At 46.2% G+C, this 15,885-nt stretch overlaps 2 protein-coding genes across 2 annotated transcripts in view; one reads left to right on the forward strand and one right to left on the reverse strand.

Moving 5' to 3' along the window:
- IGFBPL1 (insulin like growth factor binding protein like 1) overlaps positions 1-8,750 on the forward strand; it is a 42,524-nt gene extending 33,774 nt beyond the window's left edge. The window contains exons 2-5 of the mRNA XM_077345524.1: positions 5,197-5,306; positions 5,848-5,964; positions 7,235-7,381; positions 8,521-8,750. Of these exons, the coding sequence (XP_077201639.1) occupies positions 5,197-5,306; positions 5,848-5,964; positions 7,235-7,378 (371 nt within the window). The 3' untranslated portion in view covers positions 7,379-7,381; positions 8,521-8,750. The remainder of the gene's footprint in view (positions 1-5,196; positions 5,307-5,847; positions 5,965-7,234; positions 7,382-8,520) is intronic.
- A 3,409-nt stretch (positions 8,751-12,159) lies between these two features.
- TOMM5 (translocase of outer mitochondrial membrane 5) lies at positions 12,160-15,351 on the reverse strand. The gene is made up of 2 exons (XM_077345525.1): positions 15,136-15,351; positions 12,160-12,581 (listed from the first exon to the last, which is right to left on the reverse strand). The coding sequence occupies exons 1-2, from the start codon at positions 15,254-15,256 to the stop codon at positions 12,547-12,549; spliced, it is 156 nt and encodes a 51-aa protein (XP_077201640.1). The 5' UTR covers positions 15,257-15,351; the 3' UTR covers positions 12,160-12,546.
- Between the last annotated feature and the right edge of the window lie 534 nt (positions 15,352-15,885).

The following is a 15,885-nucleotide window of genomic DNA, read 5'->3' on the forward strand; positions in this document are numbered from 1 at the left end:
CAAGTCCCTCAGCCTTTCCTTGGTCCCCAGGCCCCGTATCATTCTTGTTGCTCTCCTGTGATCCCTCTCAATTTTGTCCACATCCTTTTTGGAATAATTTGAATAACTGTTAGGGGGAGGGGTTTTGATTTGCTAAAAATTCCAAGCTGCACCTTGGGAATGGGCAGGCTGCATTTGACTCATGGTCCATGTGTTAGGTGTCTCTTAGGATAGTGTCTCAGTCTCCGGTGGCATAGCTCAATAAAATCTTCACGTTGCATGTTTGTTGGGAGACTCACTTTGAAAATGAGTTGGGGGTACCAGATGGGCTATAGAGCACGGAAACAGCAACAAGAGAAATCGCCTTCCCCACAGCCATGTTCTGCTCTCTAAAACAACAAGGGATAGTAGCAGCTTTTTAAAAAATTGCTTCTGGTAGCAGCTCCCACAAGGATCTGCACTGCATGACTAAAAGTTAGCTGCATGCCTGCAACAAAATACGTTTCACCATTGTCCTTTTTTTAAAACGCATGTGGCTAAGGAGAGCTTCTTCTGAAATGTCAAAAGTGTTGCTGTTAAGAGTTCTGCATAGCCTCACTTCCTGCCATTTTGTCGATGGCTCCACCTCCTGTGGCAGCCATTTTGTGTTTGCACCCACCACCCTGTGTCAGAATTCCAAAGGCTTCCACGGACTCGAAAAACTTGGGAATCCCAGACAATAGGTAACAGGAGAAGAAGAAGAGTTGGTACTTATATGTCGCTTTTCTCTACCTGAAGGAGGCTCAAAGTGGCTTACAGTCACTTTCCTCTCCCCACAACAGACACCCTGTGAGGGAGGTGAGGCTGCTATCACTGCTTTATCAGTGCCGTGGCGAGCCCAAGGTCACCCAGCTGGCTGCATGTGGGGGAGTGCAGAATCGAACCCGTCATGCCAAATTAGAAGTCTGCACTCCTAACCACTACACCAAACTGGTTCTCCACCACCACCAAATCCAACGCCACCAAATCATTTGGACTCTCCATTATTGAAACACACACAAGACCTACCCATAAGGAAGCCTGAGTGGAACCACAATCTGATTATGCATGTGAATCTAGTCTAGGTCCATGACTGGTAAATGGTAGTTAGTCAGGGTGAATGACAGGAGATGCGATCTTGTGTAGATATAAGACATCTGCAAGCATCCAGCCCATAGCAATGATCAAAGAGTTCCGGGAAAGGAAAGGATGTGCCAAATGCTAATTTTTGCTATATGCTGATTTTTGCATGAATTTTACATGATTTCTAGCACATCACACCAGCTCTCTGTCTCTCTTTCTCCCATTATTTGGCGTTTAAGAATCTGGATTGCTGCATGGAAGGGAAGGCTGTGTGGTATAGCCCAAACTTGCCAGGCCTCGGTCTCTAAGCAGGGTCAGCATTTGGATGGTACTTTCCTCTGCAAAGGAAGGCAATGGCAAACTACCTCTGCTTCTCCCTTGCCTTGAAAGCCCCTCACTGGTCTCATCATAAGTCAGCTGTGACTTGATAGATTTTATGTACATAAGTAAGAACAGAGAAACTACTAAGTGAGCTTAACAAAGAGGTGGCTTAAGCCAGGGGTAGTCAAACTGCGGCCCTCCAGATGTCCATGGACTACAATTCCCAGGAGCCCCTGCCAGCATTTGCTGGCAGGGGCTCCTGGGAATTGTAGTCCATGGACATCTGGAGGGCCGCAGTTTGACTACCCCTGGCTTAAGCCTTAGGGTTCTTAAAGAAACAGAGATTCCCACTTTTATATGGAGAGTTCCTACAAAGCTGCAAGTTGGTCCTTGTGGAATCGTTCCTCAAACAATAGGGTTTTTCACCTGCGTCAAGTGCCTACTGCTGGCAGGAGGTAAAAAGCACCGATAGCAATTATGGATCTATGTGATCCAGCTTCATCTCTCTTACTCCACATTATTTTGTTTAAATTTAAAGAAATAAGGCTTGTCCTGCCAGGCGGGCTTTCAGAGTTCAGCGAGAGTTGTTAGCAGAGAAGTTAATTTAGGTTAATTTCCTAAACGTTTATGGTGCTTTCTGCTAACCCAGACTTTTCAACTTTTTTACCCTTGAGAAATCCCCGAAACATTCTTCAGGCTTTCAGAAACCCCAGACATGGCATGACCATGCAGAAAAAGGTTAGGAAGCATGGCTGTGTACATGCCCATCTGGGGCCCTTCCCACCCCCTCATCTCTGACTATTTTGCGGGTGGGGGGTCATATCACCCAATAAATGTTTTTTTAAATTTTTAAATAAACATTTAATTAACTTGCACCTGTTCAGGAAACCCTTCCAGGCCTGTCAAGAAACCCCAGGGTTTCCTGAACCCCCGGCTGAGAAATCCTGTGTTAACCGAACAAAAGTGAAGGGATACATGAAAGACTACAATTATAACCAGGTAGGCCCAATTATATAACCTAAATCCTACCCTCCACGGCCAGTAAATTGCTTGGCACCTACAGTGGCTTCCAAGAAGAACTTGACTTACGTAACTTTTGACTCATGGGAAGCACTTGTGTAAATCCAGCAGCCTGTTTGCAACACTGGCCCAATATTAGCCATCCTTGCGCTGGGCAGCCTACAACATGAGAACTGTTTGATAATCCAGTTTACCAACATTGGCGTTCTACTTCTTGCTTGGATTTTGATGTGCCCCAGAAAACATTTCTTTGGCAAACCATCAGCAATGACACTCAGGTATTCAGCAAGCCGTCGACAGTCTTGGGAGCATCAGTCAACTTATCTGCGAGACCGTCATGTCGAGGAAGGCTGCTGTTTCAGAGATGCCATCTGTCATACGGCGCAAATTTGCAGCCTGCAAAAAAAAAAAAGTGTCCGCTTGCACCAAAGGGACAGCCCTATCTTGAAGCAGGTGTGAACAATTATGCTATTCGACCGCCAGACCCCTTGGAAGCAGAAGGGGCACAGCAGGTATTAATCCCGGGATCCAAGGGAATTGCCCTGGGTTGTAAAAGGGGGGCTTCATCTCCTTACTGACTCAGTTAAGTAGCATCAATACAAATATTCATTTGTCAGTGGTAATTTTACAGATGGGAGTTCTCTCCTGGCAGATGGTCTCACACACACACACACACACTGTTCCCTTCGTTTTCAGACATCGACGGGGACAGCTGCTAACAGTGCGGAAAACCCATGTCCTTCTGAGGGCCGGCACACTAAGAGCATAACGCACAACGTGTTCCATAGTCCCTCCGCATCTGTAGTGTGGTGGTACAGGCTGCTGGGCTGGGCTCAGCTTTCAAGAAGGGCCTATCGCAGGTGTGATCCTGTGTTTTAGAGACCAGCTTGAAAAATATTATCCTGTGATAGTTGCTGTGTGAAAGGGAAGAGTGCAAGTGAGCAGGGAGATGTGTCTGCTCTTGGGGCTGTAAAAAACAAAACAAAAAACTGGATGAAAATTGACTTAATGTTGCAAGAAAATCCCCTACGAGGAGGCCCGCCATTCCGGTGAAATGTTGCCATAGTTACAGTTAACAAAGCCCTCTGCGTGAAGTAAAAAACGGGGGGAGCAAAAAGACACCTGAACCTTCATGTTCCAACGTGCCACAGTCTGGCGATGGATGGACGGTGGAGGGGTGTGTGTGTCTTTTCCAGAGAAGGACGGCTTGCTGTTTATGGTGCGCACAATTATTCCTCTGGTAATCAAGGCTGTCTAGGGTGTGAATTGTTTCAGAATATCTTTGAGCAAAAGTTAACGCTGCCCAGTCGGCAGATGATTTGGGAGAATCGAATCCTGTCCCCATTCCCTTGCCACTTTCATTATTATTATCATCATCATCATCATCATCTTCATTCATTCATTCATTCATTTATTCATATTAATATACCACCCTCCACCCTCAACCTTCTTAATGCCGCGACCCTTTAATACAGTTCCTTATATTGTGGTGACCCCCATCCATAAAATCAGGCAAGTGTTCTTTCACAGAAATTAAACCAAAATTGACCAATGGCGTGAAGAGCCATTGTTCAAATTGGTTTTTTTCCAGGGTTTCTCAATTCAGTTCTGCCTCTTGTCCCTATATGCTGATCTCGCTCTTTTCCACTGCTCCAGACAGACGAACGCTCTATCTCGATCTACCCCGCAAGGTGGATGTGTCAATGGCACACACACACACACACACACACACGCCAAGCTGTTTGCCCTACCGTGACCCCTGTGAAAGGGTCCCGACCCCCAGGTTGAGAACCACTGCCCTAAACAATCATCTTGGATTGCCTGGTGTCCTGCTCAGATCAACAGTTCTGCCTATCCTAAAGAGCGACTTCTCTCATCTCAAGCTTGTGCATAACTGTTTCATCCCCCACAAAAAAACCCTCTGAAATATTGCAAAATTCAGCATGCAAAGTGAACTGTTTTATCAACCCTTAGCTTGTACCACAGTAATCCTTTTGCATGTCCAGTTTTCAAATAAGGGTTGATGGGACACAAACCTCTCTCTCAATTTGCAAAGGAATGTTGGCAGGAAGAGAGCTACAGCATACCTAAAGGCCCAGTGTGGCATAGTGGTTGCAGTGTCAGGCTAGACTACAGGAAACTCAGGTTCATTATACCTTCACACTGAAGAAGAAGAATTCAGTTTTATACCTCACTTTTCACTGCCCAAAGGAGTCTCAAAGCGGCTTACAATCACCTTCCCTTCCTCTCCCCACAACAGACACCCTGTGAGGTGAGGCTGAGAGAGCTCTGACAGGACTGTGCTATCAGGGCTGTGATGAGCCCAAGGTCACCCAGCTGGCTTCATGTGGAGGAGCAGGGAATCAAACTCAGCTCGCCAGATTAGAAGCTGCCACTCTTAGCCACTACACCACGCTAGGTTATCTTGACCCCATAACTTTTCTTTGGACTAACCAACAGGATGAAAAAAGGGGGAGGGAAAACCAGGTAGAAGGCCCAGATCTCCTTGGAGAACAGGCAAGGTAAAAAAAAAATGTGCTAGAGCTTTGGTCTAGCAATGATATAACACTGAGAGTGGGTCAGGTCGTGGAAGCTCCACCCCCAGAAAAACTCTTTTCCCGTCCTGCCTGTATTTGTACAATAAGGACATCAAGTTTAAAAGGAAGAAAAACCCTAATTCTGTACCAAATTGCACCCTCCATCCGAATCAGTGACGCAGTCCATTCCTGTCTGGGAGAGCCATAATTTTGAGATGTCCCTTTGTTTCCCTTCCAGCTCCTACTATTATGCTGCCACCCAAAAAAATCCACAACGTTACAGGGTCTCAAGTCTACCTGTCCTGTGAAGTGAAAGCTGTCCCAACACCTATCATCACCTGGAAAAAGGTACGCTGTAAGGCCCTGGGTTTCCTGAATGTATGGGAATTAATTTTTGTATATATTTTTTAAATTTGTTAAACATTTATCAGGAAATATGACCATATATGGTCATGTCAACCTGCCCCTCCCTAAATGGCCAATAATGGGCCTGGAGAGGGTAAGAAGGGGAGGGGCCCAGGGTGGGCAGGCACATAGCTCTTCTTCCCAACCTTATTCTGCATGATTGCAATGCTTCTGGGGTTTCTCAAAGCCTGAAGAATGTTTCAGGGGTTTCTCAAGGGTAAAAAAGCTGAGAAAGGCTGCTGAAAGGTGGTCCTTCAGAGATAGCCCTTCCAAGGTGTTCCCTGGAGCCATGTTGCTCATGGAGAAGGTGCTGGATCCAGCAGCAGCTGGATTCCTGCCCAAACAAATGTTGGAAGATCACAGAGGCCACTGCCTAGAGTGGGTGGAGTTTGTGTTGTCACTTCCTGTTGATGTTGAAGGAACTCCCCTGGTTCACATTCCACAAATCTAGCTTGATCACATCCTGTCTTGGTCAACTCTGCAGGTCACAGAATCCCCAAAGGGAGTGAAGCTTCTAGAAGAACTGCCTGGGGACAGAGTCAACGTTGCAGTCCAAGTCCGGGGGGGACCTTCTAAACACGAGAGCACAGGCTGGGTTTTGGTAAGCTTGTGCATGGCAGTGCAGAAAGGCAGCCAGGGGATGCTCTGCCTGCGACACAGGGATGGCGGAGCTGGGGGGAAATCTTGCATCCCTTTTTGTTGGGATCCAACTACCAGCCACATGGGACCAGCTCACCAAAAGCAACGTCCCCCTGTGCAGAGACTATTTGCATAATCAACCCATACAAACTTAACAGCATCCAGTACATTAAACAGCCGTACTTTAAATGCCTGTCATTTTTCTTGCTATTTTTTTCTTAAGGAATTTACAAATACCTTTGTTTGAAAAATTCTAGGGCTGGAACCTTCCGTCGACAAACTGATTCATCACTTTAAAATCTTTTCCCTCCATTAAAAAGGGATCCCCAGTAAGGTCACATACCTGAAAAATGGTTAATTGTTTGTATTTATTTACATGATTTATAGTTCGCTTTTCTCACGTGGAATCAAGGCAGATTACAAAGAGTGAGTTAGTACAGTCAACAAAATGGGACTTCCAAGAACCCGCATGTTAGGATTGTAGAAGTCTGGAACAATCAGAAAGAACTGGTCTTGCATTGAACAGGGGCTTAGATGTCCCTTTCTAACTCTATGTGTCTATGATACTGTCACTGAAGGGTAGCAGAAGTATTAATATGGAACATAAAGTGGTACAGAGATTGCATAGTACAATAAGAAATGTTGAATGCTACTCATTTAAAAAAATTTGGTACTGCTTTAGAAGCAGCATTTCCACACAGAAGGGAAAAAAACATCCTGTGAAGCAGGAAAATGCCCTTTCTCTCTGTTTTACACACGTACTAAGAGTTAATATAATTAATAAGAGTTAACATAATTAATCTATAGCAGGCTTTCTCAACCAGGGTTTCTTGACGGCCCCGGAAAGGTTTCCCAAATGGGTGGGATTTTTTATTTTTTTAAACATTTATCAGGTAATATGACCGTATATGATCATATCAACCCACCCACCCCTCCCAAATGGCCAATGATGGGTTTGGAGGGGGTTGGGAGGGGAGGGCCCCTGGGTATATAGCCGTGCTTCCCTACCATATTCTGCATGATCGCACCGTTTCTGGGGTATGTCGAAACCTCAAAAAGGCTTCAGAGGTTTCTTAATGGTAAAATAGTCGAGAAAGGCTGATCTATAGGTTTCCTGAATAACAGCCATCATTTTTGTTCAACAGACCTGAATCTACACAATATAGATTGTGTATGCTAACGGCATGCTAACTTTTGCTGTTCTTGTAATACTTTTTTTTGCCCCCTGGCAGATTAACCCGCTGACAAAAGAAGATGAGGGGGTTTACCAGTGTCATGCTACAAACATGGTGGGAGAAACTGAGGCAGAAGGAAGCATTAAGGTCCTGGATGCCCACAAGAAAGCTCATCTTCTACCATTGGAAGACATGAAGTAGCAGGTAAACTTGCTATTCCCAGACGATATTCTGGGATGAACACGAACCAGAAAATTCCAGTTCGGGGTTCAGACGACCCAACCAGCCTCCCTCCAAAACGAACGGGTCTAGTTCAGTCCACGTCTGCTGTTTAGAAGCAGGGGGAAGGAAGGTCGCTTGGATGACTTGCAGCCCTTTCGGCCTGACAGCTGAGAGGCCCACTGGCCCCACTGTCAAGCCTTTTCAGCACAGTGGGTCACTTCCTCCTGCCCGCCCCCCCCCCCTTGCAAAGGGAGGGAAGCAACCTGCCGCATTGAAATCACTTGTGGCCATTTCAGGCCGAAAGTGCGGCTTGCACTCCCATCTGCTGTCCACCTAAAATAGCTGCCAGTCAAATCCCCGAACCAGAAAAATGTCCGTGAAATGTTCAGGAAAGCTGCCTCCCCTGAATCTTAGTTTGTGAGGCATGAGCCAGGGTATTTTCGTAAGAATATTGGGGTCGTGCCCATCCCTAATTCTTAGTCCTCTTTGAATCTTGGAGGGGTGTTTTCAGACAGAGGGTGAAATCAAGCATCAGCTGTTCAAATCCATTCATCTCAATTAATGTAGCATCACCTGTGTCCGTGATGCATAACAGGGGACGTAGCAAACGTGAGAAGACCGTTCCATGTGGAATTTACAGTCTGAATCTGGATGGGAGAAGGGAAACGAATTGTAGAATTACCTGTGATGCTTTACTAGGTGACCTTAGCAAATGAGAGGTCTTGGCCAGGTGGGACTTGATGTGGGAGGCAGGGGGGGGGGGACAAAAGGAGAAGAAGGAGAGGGGCAAAAAGTCATACGTATGAGCAAGCACCATCACAGGTACTCTGGCTTTGTTTTGGCTGGGGATAAGGGCTGGGGGTTAAGCCACTGATTGTATCCTAGAGGGGTGGGCTAAACCTAACATTTTATTAGCATATTATTATTATTATGAATTGATGGATTTTTATAAGTGAAAATAAGTCATGCGGCCCTCTTGAATTATTAAATGTTAAAATTGGCCCCTGGAGTTCTCTTGCAGTGTTCTGCTTACCAGTTTGAAGGGTTTCATATACAGGCAGGTATCTATCACACTGGTGTCTGTGCAGTCACTGGATTACAGCTTTCCCATCTCCCTCTAGGATGAAGCAATTTAATGACTTCTGAGAGAATCACCTCCCACTGCAGTTATAACCCAGAGACGGATGGCTGATTTTGCTGTCTTCCTTGTGGAGGATTCAAAGACACCAGCTTGATCGTTCCTCTTATCAAGACATCGCAGGTGGTTTTTCTAGAGTATATCCTATTAATAATGTAGTTGAGAATGCAACAGAAACGCTCAATAAAGCATGGGGATTTTTTACCATTTTAATCTGTATCTTTTTATTGGCCTAGGCGTCACAACTGTTTACACCCAGATATAGAGCGCTGAACGACATCCTTGCTGCATCCACAGACACAAATCCCAACAATAAGCCGTTTCCCCATTTTTAAGTCAATGGTTTAAATGATTTGAGAACATTTTGATCTTTTCCTTGAGAGCCAGAGCGGTGTGGTTAAAGAGCTGCAGATACTAATCTGGCAAACCAGGTTTGATTCCCTACTCCTCCACATGCAGCCAGCTGGGTGACCTTGGGCAAGTCATAGTTCTTTTAGAACTCCTCACAGAGCAGTTCTCTCAGAGCTCAGTCCCACCTACCTCACAAGGGGTCTGTTGGGAGAAGAAGAGAAAGCTGCTTTGGGTAGCAAAACGCAGGGATATTTAAAATGCTCTTCTTCTTCCACCTACCCCTTGTTCACCTCTGCTTCATTTTAGCCTCACAACCACCCTGTAAAGTAGGCTATGTCAAGAGTGAATGACTGGCCTGATGTCCCCCAGAATGAGGAACAAACCTTCATGTAATTCCTTTCATTAGTGCCAGCCACAATAACATGAAACCTTTTGTGAGGTTTTTTGCTCCTCAGAACTCTTTGTAAAGCTAGACGTTGCAAAAAGCATTTTTAAAAGGAAGGAAAGAAAGCGCTTTTTTCTAAGTCGCCCAGCAAGCTTCAAAGACAAATGGGGACCCAACTGGGTCTTGCAACCCTGCTACGAGACCGAATTCAATTTCCACTTGTCTTTGAAACTTATAGGGCAACTTGGAAAAATGCACTTTCTTCTCTTCCTTTTTAAAATGCTTTCTGCAACATTTGGCCTTACGAAGAGCTCCTGCAAGCAAAAATACTTTCACAAGGCAGCCACCACATTAGCTTAGTCACAGTGGAGGATCTGTGGTCCTTTGAGTTTCTGACTGAACCCAGGGCTGGTGCTGCTTATTATTATTATTATTATTATTATTTGGATTTGTTTCCCGCCACTCACGGCAAGCCGTCTCGTGCCGGGTGACATAACAAAACACAATAAACCCCCATTAAAACTCCATTAAAACCCCATTTCACATTGTACAAGCATGGCGGTAAAATAAAATCATTGGCACTAATGAAAGGAATTACATGAAGGTTTGTTCCTCATTCTGGGTGACATCAGGCCACAACTGTACGACTGTCACTAAGGTTGTCAGAGGGGCTGCACCAGCTGACCGCCACCAAAATAATGTTCCAATTTAAGGTGGAGCATCTTCCATAGGAGCCTTTGTGCCACCTTGAGCATGTAATAGCACCAGAGAGCCAGCATGATGCAGCGGTTCTAGTTTCAAACTAGGCTCCGAGGATCTTGGGCTCAAATCCCCACTCTTAAGCTTTCTGGGCCAGTCATGCGGTCTTGGCATAAACTACCTCACAGGGCTGTCATGAGGAGCAAAATGGAAGGGGAGAACAATTCAATTTGCTTTATTGAGGAGAAAGCTGGGATGTAAAATACATATAGAGCGTTAAAAGATAATGCCGTTTCCCTCTAGAATGTAGCAGCAGCCTAACATGCAAAAATTCATCTGGATTCTTTTTTTTCCAGTTTCTTGCTGTCTCTCCTAGAAAAGTCATCGCTGGCTTAATTTCTGCTGAGCCTGTCTGCTGTTGAATGTATAGGAGCCAAAGGCCCAGCCATTTGGCCATGACAGCAGCACCCCCCGGGGTTCCATCTTGCCTTTTCCACTCTGCGCACTACCCATTCTACCTGACACGGCAGTTGCAATGTGCACCACACAATTTTCTAGCCATCTCCCGCCTGCCTGCCTAAGAAATCTCTGACAAATCAGCCAAACTATCTGGAGACAATTGCTGGATGCTGCTGCCCCCTGGTGGGTCTTTTTAAAATACACAACACCGATACTTGTCCATTTTAAAAAACAATTGTATTTTCCTTAATGGGTTTCTGGCAGTGTTACTGTCACTACAGCCATGAATCTTGCATGATGGGAGTAATCAGAAAGGGGGAGAGGAATGTAAGTGGTTGAGACATGGCTCTCTGAAGGCCCACTACCAAGACTGCCAGCATTTTAATAGCTTTGCAGAGTCAGACTGATGTCTGAACCCAACCGAGAGCCAGATGTTCTGCAAGTTCACAAGGAGGACATCAAGGTGGCAGGCTTCCCCTGCAGGTCCTCCCGCATCTGCTCTGTAGAAGTATGCTGCCTCTGAATGCGGAAGTCCTAGTGAGACCAAACTGTGGCTCTCCAGGTGTCCATGGGATTACAATTCACATGAGTCCCGGCCAGCATGTGCTGGCCGGGGCTCGTGGGAATTGTAGTCCATGGACATCTGGAGAGCCAGTAAGGCCACCCCTGAGTTATTGTCCTGAGTTAGACAATAGCACTATGGTTGAATGGCACCTATGTCACAAAATACAAATCCCCTGGCAGTAGTCAAAGCAACAAAATCAGGGAGTATTCATTTATTTGTGTGAATGTGTGCACACACACATTCTTCAACAGGCTGATGAAAAAGGGTAAACATGCACACACAAAAAAGCCTCTCAGTTAAAGGGGGCGAGGAGATAATAAACTTGCTTAAGGGTTTGAGAGTTTACAGAATCGTTGAAGTGACATCTCAGTGATGCAGCTCCCAGATCGTTTCCTTGTCTGCAGTTCCTCACAGCCCACTTATCCCCCTCAAAGGCAAAAATCATAACCCATGCCTATCACAAAGGAAGCCACCCAGAAACAAGGTAGGGATTTCTATTTTTTATTGCCTAGGGTAGGGAGGAGTCTCTAGATATACAGCATAAAAGTTGCCAATTGAAAACACAACTAGCTCAGTAAAGACTGAGATGCTTGCTGCCTGTGAAAGGCTGAAAGCAGCTAAACAAGTAAAGGGGGGGGATCCCCAGAAGATGGAGCCCCTATGAGTTTACAGCAGGCTTTCTCAACAAGGGTTTCCTGAAACCCTGAGTGGGGGGAGTTAATTAATTTGGTGCATATTTTTAAAACGTGATAAACATTTATCAGGTGATATGACCATATATGATCATGCTGACCCACCCACCCCCCTCCCAAAATGAGTCTGGGAGAGGTAGAAAGGGGAAGGCCCCTGGGTGGACGTGCATACAGCTATTCTTCCCAGCCATATTCTGGACGATCATGCTAGTTCTGGAGTTTCTCGAAGCCTGAAGAATGTTTCAGGGGTTTCTTAACAATAGAAAAGTTCAGGATGATATGGAACTGATATTTAAGAGCACTGAAGTGCTGTGATTCCAGGCTAGCTATCACAGAGCTCAGCAACCTTGTACTGGAGGAAGTCCCTAAGAGAGCATCTCACCACCCCCCTCCCACTATGCTGTCTCCCATGATGGTCAAGAGCAGGGAAGTGCAGCATCCCGGATTTACTCAAATATTTCAGAACACCGATTTCAGAACAGACGACCCATTTTATTTCAACCATTCCAACAGCACACGAGTCTTCACGAGACACACTTAGGCCCGTTGAGTGACTACAGCATCACGGTGACAGCTCGGAGGTAGCTCTGTTCCAAAGCACTCTGTTTAGCCTTTTCCTCCCCATCAAGGTGGATAATATCTTTAAACCAGGTACCAGCATAAAGAAGCTTCCTTCTGACACACGGAGGGAACAGAGGCGTGCTCCAGAGTCTGAATGGGAGGGAAGGGAGAACATTCTTTTCTGGTATTCACCAGCTTCACAATCATCGTCGTAAGAAACGTTTCAGCCAGTTTGACAAAACTCGGGACTGCAATGCAGCATGCTCTTCCATCCGCAGGCCATCCATGAAGCACTCCTCATATGCTGTCCAGCTTCTTTAATACGTAGGGAGCTGGAAATAGAGAGAGATCGCCGTTTGTTTGTTTTTTCCAAAGCCCTCTAAGCTAGCGGACAACAATGATTTGCACAAAATCCTTTAAGTCAGGGGCAGTCAACCTGTGGTCCTCCAGATGTCCATGGACTACAAATCCCATGACCCCATGCCAGCAAACACTGGAAGGGGCTCATGGGAATTGTAGTCCATGGACATCTGGAGGACCACAGGTTGACTACCCTGCTTTAATTGACTGCAGTTCTTTGCGATTAGCACAAACTGAAAGCTTTTGAATTACTTTGAACACTGATGTAGAAAGTTTCAATACTTGTTACATCCTTATGAGACCCAGGAAGCCGCCATATACTTTCTTTCAATTCCACTGCCAAAAAAATTGGAAATGTGGGAGAGCACTGAAAAACAGCTATGGAATAGGTATTTTCTTTTGGAATGAGGGAAAGGTCCAAAGAAAGCATAGAAGATTATTTGGGTTTTTGTACCCTGCTTTTAAGTAACTGAAGGACTTTCAAAGTGGCTTACAATCACCTATTCTCCCCACAACAGACACCCTGTGAGGTAGGTGAGGCTGAGAGAGCTCTGAAATGAACTGTGATTGGAGGAGAAGCGGGGAATAGTTCTCCGGAGTAGAGGCTGTTGCTCTTGACCACTACACCAAGCTGCCTCTTGCTTTTTATCACTGGGAGTTTTGTTTGCAGGAACCTGAAGTGTTTATATTCTGGACCATACACATGTCAATTAATACCATTGCATAATGCCTTTGATACTGTTAAAGCAGAAAAATAGCTTTAGATTTTATAGGAAAGAAAAGGCTTGCATATATTTCAGTTTCCCCTAAATTTGCAGTCCCCAATCCCCCCGGGGAAAGAACTTTCATTAAGGATTTGTATCTCTAGTCAAGAATATGGAAACAAGACTCTCGAAGCAGAGATTTCAGCTGGCCATAGTAACCAGCCAAAGTTAGTGATCATCCTTCTCGGGAGAAGGGTCCTGTTTCAGACATCACACTGAGATTCCACAGTATCCCAAGGATCTCTGCACTCTGAAACCCACAAGGACCCCCTCTTTCCCCCTCCAAGATCAGGAAGATGTCCAGAGATCCATCTTCTTAAAGACGAACAAAATTTGTAGCAGGGTAGGAGTTTTCACTTCTTCAGATAGTATTTGAGCAGTGACTCACAAAAGCTCCTACCCTGCCACAAATTTTGTTCATCTTTAAGATGCTGCTGAATTCTTGCTCTTTTCTACTTGTACAGACAAGCATGGCTACTCATTTCATGTTGCTTCTGAAACAGGACACAAGACTCAGGGAGATCTCTCAGCTGGGGAAGAGGAAATAGCTTCTGAGGCATTTGGTGCTACTGCAGAGCACAAAAACCTCGAGGGCACCACCTTCCTACTCCCCTTCCCAGGACCAGGCATTTGGGAGAAAGGAGAGTGATGTAGAACAGTGAGCCATGTATGGATTATTACAGGCATTGGTGTTTTTGCAGGAAAAGTATTACAATGCAGCATTAAGATTGGGAGAACACTTTCAGTTTCCATGCTGCAATCCATCTTCCTCTGATCCCGTAAATCTGCATTGTCACACCATTTTAAATCATGCCTGAAACAGAATGGAATACACTACACTACCACAGGTAGTGAGAATGGGTAACTGTGTTGGTCTAAAGTAGCACAATAAAATCACCGTTAAGACCTTTAAATAGTACCTTGAATAAATCTTTGTTGGTCTTAAAGGTGCTAATGGACTCTGATTTTATTGTACTACCATAGGTGGTCAATCTGTTTCCACATTAAAAAAAAAACAACTCCATACCAACACAACTACCCAAAAAAGGCACCCTAAGAAAAAATAAACTTTGCCCACCTCAACCCCAGCTTCCCATACTTTTCACAGGGAGATTTAAAAACTGAATCTTGCATCTGCAGTCCCATCTACCACTAAGCCAAGACCCCACATGTACGGATCACATCTCAAATGCACCAGATTACCCTACCCTACCCTGCATACACCCAATCTTGTTTTGGAATAATGGCTAAATGCAGCGGCTCCAGATTAGAACTGGGTTTGATTCCCTGCTCCTCCAGCTGGGTGACCCTGGGCCAGTCACAGCCCTGTTAGAGCTGTTCTCATAGAACAGTTCTATCAGAACTCTCTCAACCTCACAGGGTGTCTGTTGTGGGGAGAGGAAGGGAAGGGGCATGTAAGCCGCTTTGGAACTCCTTTGAGTAATGAAAAGCAGGATATAAACACCAACTTCTCCTATGCTGGTGTGCAGTTTTTCCAATCTCAAGCCAAAAAAGCGTGGCAAGGAGTAATGCTGGGCGTTTTCTGGATGGCCCAGTACCCTGCTTGTTTTCTGAGGCGACGGAAGCTGCCGAGCCGCCACCTTCTCCCCACCGCCCCTAAAGACCCGCGACCTGCTCTGCCCGGCGTGGAAAGCCGCCAGCCCCCTAATCCGCACGTGTCGGGAGGCCGCGTCTTGCGCATGTGCTCAGCCTTGCCTAGCGCATGCGCACCCGGCCTCACTGCAGCAGGCAGGACACTCACTGATGCGAAGCACCGCCACGTAGATGAGGAAGTTGCGGACCGAGGAGAGGACGTCTTCCCGCATCTTCCGCTTCAGCTCCTCCGGGTCCAGCTTCGGCCCCAGCCCTTCGATGCGGAACATCGTCGAGTCTCCTTCCCGCTCCGCAGCCCCTTCCACGTCCCGCAGGAAGCTCCGGGGAGGTCCTTTCCGTCGACGCCCCGCCTCTCTACGGGTCCCCGCTGAGGACAGACGTCACGCTGAGCGAGAAAGGAAGGGGCGACTATAGAGTTACACACTACCAGAGCCTGAATCGACACTTCCGGTCAGAAATCGAACCGGCTCTCCACTCTGATTTCTGCGGCAAAAGAGGGAGAGAGTGGAACCGCGGTGTCTACGGTGCGATTCTTGGCACGGTCACCCTCGTCTCGATCCGGGGAAATCAAGGACGGGGGGGGTTGCCGTGATGCAGCGGCAGCAGCAACCACGTGGCTCAGCTACCCGGAGGGGAGGGGGGCTGGGAAGAAGAGGCAAAACCATGAGTCATCCATTATTACCTTTTTAAAAACCCGATTGGCTTGCAAATCTTTCTTGCACCACGAGGAGGCAAATAAGGTGTCCAAGTTGCTCCTGTTTCAAGCTATATCTTAAGGATGCATAGCTGTATAGTGAGGCTGTAAAAAGTATATTCATATTGTAAGGGGGGGGGGACCCCGACAGCGCTTTGTAAAAGCTTTGCCTTTGCAATGCCGTATAATGGACACCAGCAGGTA

The sequence above is a fragment of the Paroedura picta genome, chromosome 7, assembly GCF_049243985.1.
Source record: "Paroedura picta isolate Pp20150507F chromosome 7, Ppicta_v3.0, whole genome shotgun sequence".
Lineage (NCBI taxonomy): Eukaryota > Metazoa > Chordata > Lepidosauria > Squamata > Gekkonidae > Paroedura > Paroedura picta.

Excerpts from the sequence above, each read along its gene's own strand:
- TOMM5 (XM_077345525.1), bottom strand. The coding sequence starts at position 15,256 with ATGTTCCGCATCGAAGGGCTGGGGCCGAAGCTGGACCCGGAGGAGCTG. Across the intron at positions 12,582-15,135 it reads CGTGGCGGTGCTTCGCATCA|CTCCCTACGTATTAAAGAAG; the intron begins GTGAGTGTCCTG and ends CTCTATTTCCAG.